Source organism: Leptodactylus fuscus, chromosome 3, assembly GCF_031893055.1.
Source record: "Leptodactylus fuscus isolate aLepFus1 chromosome 3, aLepFus1.hap2, whole genome shotgun sequence".
NCBI classification, from domain to species: domain Eukaryota; kingdom Metazoa; phylum Chordata; class Amphibia; order Anura; family Leptodactylidae; genus Leptodactylus; species Leptodactylus fuscus.
In genome coordinates this window covers 45,529,760-45,543,936 of record NC_134267.1, presented here as the reverse complement: position 1 = coordinate 45,543,936, position 14,177 = coordinate 45,529,760, and the positions used below count along the sequence as shown (strand labels likewise).

Below are 14,177 nucleotides of genomic sequence, written 5' to 3'. Positions count from 1 at the left end.
CGCCTTATATTTTAATAGTATTAAAAGAGAAGATATACATTTTCAGAAGGATTGCTTTAAGGCGAGGCAGGCTATAAACGACTTATTTCATCATTTAGCAGCTTGGAAGGAGCACTTAGCACTTTTAAGTGGAAATGATTTTCTTTGTCTGTAAGTAGAAGAGATTTTGTCTGTGTAACAGTTCTAAGGGCTAAGATGGAACTTTTCAACCTTACGAAAATACACTTATTTTGTTGTTAGGCTCCATGTCCTCCGAGGCCACGCTTGGCGCTTGTCTCCCGGAGGATCGATCTGTAGTTTCTGTAATTACTGTTGATGTGTTATTTGTACAATGGTGCAGACGACTATTGTATTCCCCCCCGTATCGTGACAATGTGTCATGAATTGTTAGTCAATCACTAGTCTATATCATAGAGTCAGGAATACTTAATACATAATCGTCAATCGTAAAACCGCTTTTATAATAAATTGTGTTTAATATGGCTGCCCTCATTTATAGAACATAAACTTATTATAAAAGAGGGAAAACTGCTTCCTCTACATAATATCTTTATATGGGGTATCTCCATTTCTCAAAACTTTTCACATAGCTGTTGTGTGTTGGTAGTTGAGTAAGTGTGATTGATAGCAATGCATTAGCTGATATAGTATATGAGATTCAATGTGGGGGGATATATCATGCCTTGTACGCTATTTCTCTGCTATACAAGGCTTGAAAATTTGGAAAATTTTGCTTAATTCAGGTTTTTGCTGAAAAATTTGCAACTTTTTACACCTTTGCGCTGCCCTAGAATCGGATATGGCCTAAAGGCTGGCGTAAATTTCAGTGCAGGTGCAATGCCCGACAACTATTGCTCACACAAGTAGGCTGTGTCACTGTAAGTAGGCTTTCCATCACCCGGGGTCATTTCACTGACCTTACCCTGTATATAAATACATAACAGTGGGTTGTTGGCACCACATTGAAAACCAGCGCCTGAATCACATACCTCAGCTGTGTCCCATAGCTATGCCCTACATAAAATAATAGTATAGGTGATAGTAATAAACATGGTAATAAGATAAGATAAGATAATCCTTTAATAGTCCCACATTGGGGAAATTTCTTTTTGCAATGATAATTGTATCTGAAAATACTCATAAACCCTGTCCTCCAGTATTCCCTACACAGAAATGAGACAGATAAAGAGACTTGCCTAAAACTGCAAGTGACAAGGGCTGAGTTGTCAGATGAAATGATAGATAAATTTGCAAGGAATTGAGTCATTAGAAGCCTTGGCCAATTCTCTTTACTTTTCTGTGTAAGTCATTATTCGGGTCCAATACTCCCCACTTAAATGAATTAATGGTTAACACGTGCTGCACCATTCAATTTCAATGGGACTTGCAAAGTTATAGTCAGTCCCATAGATTTTGCAAGGATTAGTCCTTCAGAACAAGGGGCTCTGAGCCTCTATTCTAGTGATTTAGTGGGGTCTCATGAGTCAACGATCAGGCATTTATCACCTTACCTGTAGTTTAGGAGTTAGTAAAAGAAATTGCTATACCAGGAGACCACTGAGTCCAGTGACTGGCTGTATTGGTGGTGTGCATACCCTGGCAGGACTAGAGTGCGGCAATGGATACGATGGTACTAAGTTGTTGGTAGGCTTCGGCAGCCATATAGTGATCGTCATGTTTTTTTATGTGATATATCATTCTTGTACCCTCTTCCGTATCTAATAGTGTTGGAATGGTTTCATGTATTGCCATTGGGCACTGCATGTTATTACAGTAAAGGTGACTGCAGGTTTAGAAAAGTTAGGTTTTCTTTTCTTTCTTCCTTTTCTTTAGTTTTTCTTGTTTTGTATTGGAATTGGCCTATGTGTACCTTTCCTTCAATTAGCGCGTTGAATTATGTTGTATTTTCTTTTAACAAGCACTATTTCAGTCCCGAGGTTTTTTGGCGAGCCAGCATTTACTAATGAAGCAAAACATCCGCTGGCTCAGGTACATGTTCCTTATCCGTTGATTACTGAACAAGTGAAATACACTTCACATCCTAATACTTGGCTTATTGTTGGGTTTTCAACTCGTGTTTGCTGAAAATTTTATACGTGGGCATCACCTTTTTTAACTAATATATATCTAGCATATCTGTACTGGAAGAAAAATAATATCTGTGCTAATAACAATAGCATTAAAATCAGTTAAAGGGAATTACATTGATTATCTTGTTGTATTGTTACTAATGGGTGGGAGATATTAGACAATAAGGAAGCAGCAAGCCGGAAAAATGAGCAAGCGTAAGAATCGGAACAACTTTGACTAGAGACCAATTTCAATGGCAATTCCCAAACATCAATGTGGGGTGTTCCCAGTAGGCAGTTATGAATACCTATCAAAAAGGGTTCAAAGAAGGTCAACTGGTAAACATAGACACACAAGACTTAATGATGTATGTAAGGGTAAGTTCACTCGGGGTCTGTTGGTCCGGAACCGTTCCTGACCAAAATACAGGTGGCTGCGACTGGATGCCGGTGCAGTGCACCGGCATCCAGTCGCGCACTCCGCTCCGGATTAGGCCCAAATGAATGTGCCTAGTCAGGAGGGAGTGTCTTCAGGTGGATGTCGCAAGGCAAATCCATCTGAAAGAATGAGCATCTCGCTTCTTTTTTCCGGGAGCCAGAACAAACGGCTCCCATTAAAAAGAACTGACCGACTCTCATTGATTTCAATGGGAGCCGTCTTTTTGGCCAGGATTTTGAGGCGGATATGGCCTCAAAATCCTGACCAAAAACCCCCGTGTGAACTTACCCTAAAAAGTGAAGGCTAGCTTGTATGGTCTGATCCTACAGAAGAAGCACTGTAATACAAATTGCTCCTGTGCATTAAACATTGTATAGTTTAAGTTTTTCCATAAAGGAAGACATAAAATTAACCGGTTGTCCATTTTTCAAAATGCACCACGTGCTCCTGACACCATCTTCACTGGGTGTTGCAGCCAATTTTTTCAATTCAACAATTTATCCCTCTTTTAATATCAGAAATATCCTCTTGCCAAGTACTTCTGTGTAGGTTTCTTTGCAATGAACTGAGTATAGATTTCCGACAGTCGTTTTAATTGAACCTGACTCACTTGTGTTACCATACATATTAAATTTGATAAAAACATATTGTAAATATATCAGTAGTGTAAAATGATTTAAAGATTGGATATTAACATATATCTCCGTGCCTGCAGGCTGCTGTTACGCTTGTGTTTGTTTAGTTGCATTGCAGTCACTGGAGATAAGCATCCGCCTATGTATTTCGCTTTGTAGGGTGCTGCTTATTTTATGTTACATATATGTCAATCATTTCCTGATATTATACTTGACTTACATACCGTATACCCTCTTCAGGGAAACAAAACTTTATTTGGTATTCTAGGTGTTAATTGCCCTTCCTTTTTTTGTTGTAGACTGGCTGGTTTTGCCTCCTTGAGTTTGGGCCGGTGCCAGAATTTGTCATTCTATTTTTTTTGTCCAGGAGTCAAACTTGTGTGTTAATTATTATGCAGATTTAGTGGAACACTGTCAATCTGCTAGGCTGGAGGACAACTCTGCCAAACTTTCATTATTTAAATGACTCCGTCTTCCAAATCCATCTAGTGCAGGAGGTCCCAGATGATACAATGGAGAATGGCAGTAAGCCAATAAACTGAAAAGTTACATCTGCTTTGTATAAATGCCGTATTCCATCTTATTTCTCCCCAGACAACATCGGGGGAAGATGTCCGAGACTTCACTAAGGTGTTGAAAAACAAGTTCCGTTCCAAGAAGTACTTTGATAAGCATCCTAGATTAGGCTACTTACCGGTGCAGACCGTGCTTGAGGGAGACAACATGGAGACGTAAGTTGGCTGCTAGCAGCTATACAATAGCATAGATTTTTGGAGGAACTGTCTATATTTTAGCTGGAATTGGTAAAAAGATCAACCAAGGGTAACTACAATATGATGTAAATCAAAGATGTCAATTCACACCCCAAAATGTACCTGGCACAAGTAATGGCGGTATATGCTGTTTGTGGCGACACCTCCCTCCGGACTAGGCCTAATCTGGAGCGGAAAGCTGCGTCGGGATGCCGGTGCACTGCACCAGCCACCTGTCGCAGCAGCCGCGCCGGAATGTGTTTACGCGGAACCCCCTGTGAACTAGGCCCAACTCTCCTGTCTCAGTATCCGTCTTCCTGACAGTAGTAAGACCTTATTCACGGGACTGTTAAAAATCTTTTTTAAAACAAAGTGAATCTATGGGGCTATTCACATGTATGTTTTTTAATGCATCGTTTGAACGGTTCGTCAAGATATATAAGATACGTGCTATTTTTGACCGTTTTGAGGGATCCCTGAAGTGATCCATGAAACGTTCCCCACATATACAAAATGGCAATAAAAATCAGAATATTTTTCACAACTTTTTTTTTTTTTAACTACAGTCATATAAACGTAGTCTAAACCTGTTGCCTTCCCCAAATATTACCATTTTTCAGACAATGCTATAGAGCTTAAAGAGAAAAAAAGTTTGCATTAGAATAAAAATGTATATTTTTGATAAATTTGATATTTAATCAAATATATAATTGTGACAAGTATACGGCTGTATATAGCATGATACTTAACATTCTGTAGAGGTGTAATCCATCCATTTATAAAGGGTCAAGACAGAAGCCTAACAGGTCCTATTGGTGTAAACCAAACCAGTTGTGGATTTTGCACAAAAGAAGTTTTATTTTTTATGACCTTTGATTTTTGGTTCATGTAAAGTATTGATTTATATTGAGCTATAAGTTCTTTAATCATGTCTATGAACAGGTGAAATAGGAGCTGTCACCTCCCCTGATTTGTCTGTCTTAATGAATAGTCCCATTCCTCATGAAAGAACAATTGTGGGGCATCTTTTATCATAACTCCACTTTTTGGGGTTCCTCTGCAATTTAGGAATAAATTGACAGCAGGGCGGTGGTGTTGTCCATGTTGGAGGAGTGTGACTGTATGTAGCCTGACACTGTCAGCAATGATTGAACTGTAGCCGATTGTATAGACACACATCCCCAACTGGTAACATCCAGCTGTCAGTTTACTGTAGATACACATTTCTAGTTGGAATGACAGGGAATGGCACAAGGAATCCAGAACCACAGCTCCAGAATTGTTATGTTATGGGGGGCACAATTATTTATGCAGCCCACATTAACAAGTATTTGGTCTGTATTTTGTGTAAACCAAAACCAGCGGTGGAGCCACCACGTAGACATAGAACGATGGAGAGATTTGCACCTCTTCTGTGTTTTGCTCACCAACAAAAGTCAGTCCATGGTCCGTTTCTGTCCCCATCAGGCTCTTGCCAAGTATGTCCAGATAAAGACAGAACAGCTGTACGGAGATCCTGTTCTGACCCTATGAGCTTCCCAATGTCTCTGAACACCTTGCACCAATTCCCATCTGAAGATATTATGACCCTTCTGTAGTGTCATGTGTATCCACTATATCATAAGACGTACATGATAAACTGCCAGGGCTTGGGCTTGTCTGAAACTGGAAGAATGACATTGGGTGATGGCAAGATCGCCAGTGCCAAAACCTTGTTGGCAATTGGGGCAGGTGTTAGAGACATTGAGCAAGAATAAAGCTAATAAGGTCCGAAGAGGGCGTCTTATTCAGGAAGTTTGAGGATCATCTGTGTTTCGGAACGACTCCTTACATATACTGATACAACATACTGACTGTGTGAAAGAGACCTTCAACAGACATGTCAAGAATGGTGACAGGTCCTCTTTAACTGCTCTGACCCCCACCCATTCCCTGTGGTTGATGATCTGCACGACAAGGTTCAGCAAAGTCTGGAAGATGGTTCTTAATAGGAAATACCAGGACTCTGATGAGCACAACCTGATTTCATAACAGTTTACATATACCTAAATTTTATTCACAGTCATTTCCTTGGACACGCTTCTGGTTTTCTCTGTATTGTTCTACACTGCTATTATCTCCTGGCACAAAGAGGTTCTTCTGACCTAGCTTCAAGCTCCATTGAATCTCATTGCAATTCCTGGCACATTTATTAAGAAAAAGATTTATTATAGCAGTTATCCTGAATGAGATTGCCTTGGACTGCAAGAAATTAACAAATGTGCTGCATTACTGCTGCAGGACGCCTTGAGACGTCTGCCAGGAAACTGCACTGGAGCTTCTGGATTTCCATTGTCTTTATCACTCTCTTGGGCATAAAAGAGGATTTGGGCATTTTGGGTTTTCTGCTGTCGCTTTTATGGCATTAAACTTTTTCTCTCTTGGTTTCCTCCTTGTTCTTTTACAGCCCTATTACACTCATCAGCATGTGGCCTGACCAGTTTGAGTGAGTATGATGTCTATGTCCAGCTTCCCGAGCCTTGCTACGTTATCACACTCAGCAGTTTGTCATGAAGTGTTTTCACATATATTTCACGTATTTCATGTGTTGTATCTTTTTTTTATTTGTTCTAGTCCTTTGCAGTCCCCTGAACTTTTTGATGATGACACACATTCCAGGATAGAGCAGTATGCCAGCAGGTAAGCACATGGATTGTTGTAATGGTAAATTTCTAATGTACAAGTTCATTTGCAACTACAGAGTTGATTGTATAAACTTTGTAAGGGTTGGTTCACATCTGCGTTGGTATTCTGTTTGGGGGAGTCCGCATGGAGACGGAATAGTAAATGCAATTGCAAGCGCTGTGCATAAAAAACACATGGATCCCCATAGACTATACTGGGGTCCATGTGCTTGCCGCCAGATCTCCACACAGAACATAATGGGGTCCATGTGCTTGCTGCCAGATCTCCGCACAGAACATGCAGACAGGAAAGTAGTTCACAATCTACTTTCCTGTCCGCATGATTCGTGCAGGCAGCGCGTGGCAAGCACACGGACCCCTTATAGTCTATGGAATCCGTGTGCTTTCACTGCACAGCGCTTGCAAATGCGTTTGGTATTCCAAACGCGGATGTGAACGAAGGGCAAGGCAAGTCAGTTTGGTCATTTTCATAGACTACATTACTGTATATGGACAAGCTGCAGTCTATGGCTAAGATGAATAGAACAGAGTTAAAGGGGTCTTACACCATATCATATCTGTATCTTGTAGATCATAAAAATAAACAATGTTTGCCTTTTAGTTTGTACAAAAATAACCATTCAATTGAATAAATTTAGTTTTATAGTATGGTGCCACCTAGTGTTTAAACTATATAGCAGTATGAGCATCCACTTAATGAGCTATGCGCTCATGGACAGACATGCTCAGTCCCTCTCTCTCTATATACAGCCAGATCTCTGCATAGTGATCACATCTTCACTCCAGAGCAGCTATGACAATAGCTTTATGCAGTTAGGAAATCCATGTCTTTTTAGCAACTCTGCAATAAATACAGAAAAATATATTTATTGCCTGCTCTGCAGTGAACACAGGATTGTGTTGTACTTGTATTTTGTATTATTATTGTATTACCCATGCTGCTGTAACACACTGAATTTCTCCATGGTGGAACTATTAAAGGATTATCTTATCTTAAAGTCATAAAGGATTATCTTATCTTATCTTAAAGTCCTACAGTGAGTGAGCAGCATGGCTCCTGGCATGTAAACCTGACCAGGATCCATGCTGTGCTGGAGCAGCTTATCTACAAGGGGTCTCGGGTGTCGGACCCTTGCATATTTAATATTGATGAACCATGCTATGGATAGCCTATCAATTTTAGAAAGTTAATAATCCTTTTAAATAATTAATAATCACAATGTCCTATAGTTACGATCAGAGAGCTTAAAAATCTACTTTAGTTAGATGTTGCCCAGTGTCATAGAGCAAGTCTGTAGGGCTGGTTTCAACGGACGGATTAACGTTGCAGTATGTAAAGATTGGAGCTGTAAAAATAGAAAATCGTATAGTAATGGGACCAACAGACAAATTAGTCATACAGAGCTACACAAACAGGACAAGAAATAAGTGGGAGGGGGTGATTGAGGAACGGGGATAAAATGTGCAGAGAAAGGCAAATCCTCATCATTAGAGATGAGCGAGTACTGTTTGGATCAGCCGATCCGAACAGCACGCTCACATAGAAATGAATGGATGCACCTGGTACTTCCGTTTTGACGGCGGCTGGCCGCTTAACCCCCCCGCGTGCCGGCTACGTCCATTCATTTCTATGCGAGCGTGCTGTTCGGATCGGCTGATCCGAACAGTACTCGCTCATCTCTACTCATCATCCAAGCCTATCCATGCCGGCTCAAATATACGCAATGGAGAAAGAATCCCAAGGAGCCCAGATTGTCTGGAAGGCTTCTAGTCTGTTCTATACAAAGGATAACTCTGGCAGACTAGTAACTGAGAGTAAACAGCGCCTTGTGCAAAACTGCTTAAAAAGTCACAAGTTTAACGCAAAGTCTTTGATTCCGGCGTGGTTGTACACAGATGATTTGTGTCTCTGACAAGATTGTCATCTCCAATTCCGTCTGAGTAGAAGTGAATAGAGGGGGGTGTGGAGGCAGATAATGCTGCGGGTTTCTACAAAGCCGAAACTCAACGCTTATTTACATATTTATTAAAGAAAGAAATGTGTTTGCCGTTCATCATCGCACAACTGTCGAAGAAGTTTACTTCAAAGAAGACGCGCACACTTGAAACCTAATTTCCACCCCGAGCCTCAGAACGTATCCACGTTGCTGAAATAATATTAGAGATGTAGATTCTATGACTTACTAACCCGCCAATATACGAGGTTAGATAGAGTTTGTGAATGGAGATTTGGGATTTGTAAATTATTGTAGAATAATATCCTTCTAAAAATAAATCACTATTGTGAGTGCACATAGCTAAATTGTTAAATTTTGTTCGATGTCTGACTTGGCAATGCATAGGCGTCCACACTCCCCAGAGGATAGTTAGCTACAAGTAGGAAAGGGGTCTGGCAGCATCTTAATCCCCATGTCTATGGGGGAATTAATAGGGCAGCAGGTATATGGGCACCTTTCGTCCTTTACATCAAACCATATCTTATCCCTATTAGTAAAAATAGTAAGAGAAAAAGCAACTACCGTAACCAAACTAGTCTCTTTACTTTTATATGTTTCTGCTTACTTGTTCTTTTTGAAAGATTGGACTGCCTGAAGCTTCTTAGGGACACTTAAAGGGAGTCTGTCAGCAGGAAAATAGTAATTAAAGTAATCTCTGTATCTTGTAGTGTCTTATGCACTTTCCAAATTTGCCTTTTCTTATTCAGCATTGCAGCTCCATTATCAAGAAAATTGCTTTATGCATATGCAACTTTGGTGATCTTAGGATGTGTCTTAGGATTCGCTCTGCGCTGTAGATTATCTCCCCTAAGTGCCAGAAGATAAGCAATGCCCCAAAAAGCATATGAATAAAACTGCAATACTCTCAATAATGGAGCTGCAATGCTAACTAACAAAGCAATATTTGGAAAGTGTGTAAAGAGCACTACAAGGTTCTGTAAACAGCTAAAAGAAAAAAGAGATGAACAAATTTTGGGTTATAGAGGGTCAAAAACTATTGTTCTCAAAGATTTGAGACAAGATGTCTGCATGTATGCCCATCCTACAATGTGCTTTTAATCTATAAACAATTGTTATGTAGACATTGTCCTTAATGCTATCTGTGTCTGTTTGTCTTCAGGCTGGCACATATGGAAAGGAATAATGGTTCTTTGTTTACTGACAGCAGTTCTGCCACTGGAAGCATGTGAGTAATGCCGATATTAGCTCTCAGTATTATAAGGTAACATAAATTACCGAATTTAGAGCAGTGTTGCCCAACAAAATGCTCTTGTTGTGTTCCTCACAATCATAAAATTGTCTAGATGGGCTAAAATAGACTAAAATATACACTCAGTCGCTCACACTGTACAGCGCTATTGGCGCTGCTTGTATAGAAGGACGGTCCTGACAGAGTATTAGAAACACCCTTCTGACTGTAAAGAGCTACGGTACCGGGACCGCTAGCACTTCACCCGGGGCACAGATCGGGAAAGCCGACAGTGCGCTGAATTTCCAGCAGTATATAGAACTGCCTGTGCCCAAACCCATGAAAGGTCCTCTTTAATGTAACATACAATACAACAGTACAGCTTACATTCATGCCTATTAGTCTTCATGAATAGAGTTCAGTAGTTAACTAGCCCTTTATGGCTAACAGATCCTCATTAGAATTTCCTGCGGCCGGTGTTACTAGTTTTTCTTTATGTTTTCCATACATATTCATGAATTATAAATGAATCATCTGGGGATATTATAAACCTCTCTAATCTCTTTTTGCAAATAAGTGGTCAATTGAAGTCTGAAATTGAATTTGGCTCTTCAGGCTAATGAAGGTTAATAATCAGAGTGTTTTTGTCGTAATTTAATCTCGAATCTATCAAAATCTTTCGAGTAATCTTAGGTGACAGTGTCACAAATAAACGCTTTGCTGCCGCCTAGAATTCAAATCTCCTTTAACCACTGATATATTTTTTACGTTTCTGATTAGAATGACGTTACCGCTGTCTTTTTGTGATAAATAGTTCTTCATTGTAGCTGAAAACAGCAACAGGTGTCCTGTAGTTCTACAAGGAATTATATCGTCTCATAGGAATTCCTATTAGCGCTTGTCATCCTAAATAGCAGGTTAATCTGTGGGCCAAACCTACACAGCTGGTGAACTGTTGCCTCCATATTTCTCACTTATCATATCATGGATCTGATGAATCTGTCTCTGATGCTTTGATGTTATTGATCACAACACAGGTTCCTCTTTACTGTCTTTTCTGTGATTTTGTCTTTTTATGTGAATGATCTTTAGAATCTTAGGCCTCGTTCACATCTGCGTTGGTAATCCATTTGGGGAAGTTCTACATGCCCCCCCCCCAAATGGGCTACCGAATGCATTGGCAAGCCGTGTGCAGTGAAAGCACACGGACCCCATAGTCTATAACGGGTCCATGTGCTTTCCGCATGAGTCATGCGGACAGGAAAGTAGATTGTGAACTACTTTTTTGTCTGCGTGTTCCATGCGGAAAGTGCACGGACCCCATTATAGTCTATGGGGTCCATGTGCTTTCACTGCACACTGCTTGCCAATGTGTTCAGTAGTCCGGGGGGTCCCCATACGGATTTCCCCGAATGCAGATGTGAACAAGACCTAAGTAAATAAGGCTTTTGCAATTTGGAAAGGCGGTTGATATTTTTTCCAGAAACTGTCATTTTTAAGCATTGGCGGCTTATGGTAAAAACTAGTAAAAACCCATAAACAAGTGTGGTGCTGTTTCTTAACCGTTTTTCAGATCTCGCAAACCCCATGGTTTGATAGATCACGCTCACTTGAATGAAACACTGTTTTTCCCCATGAAAATTTTTTCCTCCATCTCCGAGAAATTCATTTATTCCATGCCCACTTTGTGGTAAAATCTGCAGTGTGGACACACTGCAATTTCCAAAATCGGCACAGTTTTGGAAATCACAGCATGTCAAAAATACCGATGAAAACGCCGGCGGTTTCTCAATAGGTATAATTGAAACAGAAAGTCTTCGAATTTTCTGTCTAAAGAGCTGCTGGAAAAACTTCAATACAGTGCCACTACGTTTTTTCCAGCAGCGTTTTTTTGCTTTGGGACACCCCGTGGGGCTTTAGCCTTTGGGGTTATTCACACTGGCTTAATCATGGAGTTAATGCAAACCCATTGATTTCAGTAGGCACATTCAGATATCCAATGGTCTATGGCAGCGGTGCTCACACTTTTTCAGCATGTGAGCTACTTTATAACATGCCCAAGTCCAAAGATCTACTGCCCACTTCTTGTGGGCGGGGCCGGAGCGGGCATGTGGCCGGGGCGTTATATGGGTGGGGCCGGGCGTGTGGGCGGGACCGTCGCGCAATGTGAGAGCAGGAGACAGCGGCGTTCTGTGGCCGCTCAGGGATCCCCGCTGTCTGCTTGTTCACAGCGCAGGCTGAGAGTTATCTCTGGACACTGGCAGGCTGGGACTGCAGCACCCCGGCTCCCTCCATCCCTAAGAGCGGGGAGCGCGTCATCCCCCGAAGCTGCTGCTGCCCGGCCTGCAAGTGACCGGAGTGCTTGTTCACAGTCGACTCTCAGCCTGCACTGTGAACAAGCAGATACCAGGAATCCCTGGCTGCATCCCACGATCGACCCATACGTCCATTGCGATCGATCAGTAGATCGCTATCGACGTATTGGGCACCCCTGGTCTATGGAAAAAGAACGGAGACTGGCTAAGTTTTGGGGACCTCAGACACCGATTAAAATCTGTAAGCTCATAAAATCCATGGAATTAAAGAATAAAAACAAAACTTGATCCATGAACAGGAATATCATTTGCCTTCTAAAAGCAGACATGTGAATAAGCCCTTAGGCTAATACAGTTTAAACACAGTTGTATCTGCCTAGACTGGACAAAGTTGTATCTGCTTCTCAGTTGAGGACAGGGCTGTCTATGTACAGCGTTGTTACCTCTAAGTAAAAAACATGTTCTCCTTCTGGCCAGCAAAAATGTACCAAAAATGGTAACTACTAAGCAAAATGGGCCATAATTCTGGCTGAATTTGCAAATAGTTTATAATTCATTAGCTACAACTTACATTATCCAAATTTATTGTCGTCAACTTTTTCCAAAACAAAAAAAAATGGCTTGCCGTAAGAGAGATGTTAAAACAATGAAGTGTGCATGAAATATTCCGAGTCGGAGTTTTGCCGTTGTTTTGCATTCTAGCCCACATATACTCCATTGCATTTAATAGCTGCTATTTATATCCCATTCCCCAGATTCATTAGCGCTGCTACAAATTCCTCCCTGTAAATAGCACAGAGAAGCTGGAATAAGAAATGATGTTCCTATCTCGCTGCCTGAATCTATCTCTTGTTGATCCTACAGCCGTTTATTGAGGTTTCAGCTCCTAATAACACTACTGTCTCTTACTCTTATTTCTTTGATGGTGCAATTAAAATTCTCTTCATGTACTAATTAAACTAACAGAGGCGAGAATGTCTATTATGTATGGGCCAGTGTTCAGTGCGCTCGTGCAAGAGGCTTCATGCAGATCCCCTAGTCAGCTAAACCGCTAATCACTATTAAATATGGCTACATGAGTAAATCTGCAGCATCGTATTGTGGAGCAAGAAATATATAAACATAAATATACATATATACCATCTAATGTAAGCTCCAGCACTGTCACTTCCAAATCAGTACTGTATGCTAGCCTGAAATGGAAGGTTTAAAGGAGACAAACGCATTTTAAGGTTTAGGACTGCTGCAAAAAAGCAAAACGCGTTGCGGTTTTTCCCACAGCTTTTTTCACAGAAAGTCCGCAGAGGCCTCCTCTGTGGACTCTCTATTTCCATTGTAACTACGGTATAAGGAAATCGCCAGAATTTCTGTAGGCATAATTGACATGGTATGATTTCCAAAACCGCAACAGTTTTGGAAATCACAGCATTTCCTCTGCACACATTTTTTTTCTGCAATCCCATCCACTTTGAAGTGGCTGCTACTGTTTTTGCCCGCTATGTTAGATTATTCTTCACATTTTTTATATAGTGGTTGCATGGTGCACAACCTGTATCTGAAAAGCAGGACAGATGACTTGAGTCTTTGGTGGGGGGGGTGACTGAGTTATGTACTGCTTTGTGGTCAGTACAATCAGTTTCTGTTATTGCAGTTTGCTGATAAAGGCTCAGACAGAGCCAGTTGTCTCTATATGTAAATACAAAGCTAAAGTCCGTTCCTTATAGAAGCATAGTAACTGTTCTATGCAAACCTGTGTTATGTGATAAACATTTACTGTGCATATTATTTGATCTTCCTTTATGTTAGATTTTGAGTAATCATAATAATCTCTCATGGCTAAGGCATTTATTGTGATTAATCATAGTGTCCTGTTCATTAAAAATCAAGTTATGCTTCTGGAGATATGGTCATAATTTTGTTTTGTTGGTCGCTTTTTAGTTGCAAATGTTTTAACAGGATTTTTGGATGACGGTAATAAAAAGGATACCTATGCTTAACAAGGCATAGTCCATGGAGTGCATGCACCAAATTGGCCTCCAATTCTTTGATCTAAGAACCATTTCAGTTTCAACCCTGAATATACTGAAGTCTCTTCAA

The 14,177-nt window shown here is 40.7% G+C and overlaps 1 protein-coding gene across 5 annotated transcripts in view; it reads left to right on the top strand.

Annotated features, from left to right (window-relative positions):
* Nucleotides 1-14,177, top strand: part of UTRN (utrophin) — a 497,025-nt gene that overhangs the window by 461,264 nt on the left and 21,584 nt on the right. For all 5 annotated transcript variants that reach the window (XM_075267488.1, XM_075267486.1, XM_075267487.1 and 2 more), the window contains 4 exons: nt 3,738-3,874; nt 6,342-6,380; nt 6,509-6,574; nt 9,697-9,762. In XM_075267488.1, the coding sequence (XP_075123589.1) occupies nt 3,738-3,874; nt 6,342-6,380; nt 6,509-6,574; nt 9,697-9,762 (308 nt within the window). The remainder of the gene's footprint in view (nt 1-3,737; nt 3,875-6,341; nt 6,381-6,508; nt 6,575-9,696; nt 9,763-14,177) is intronic.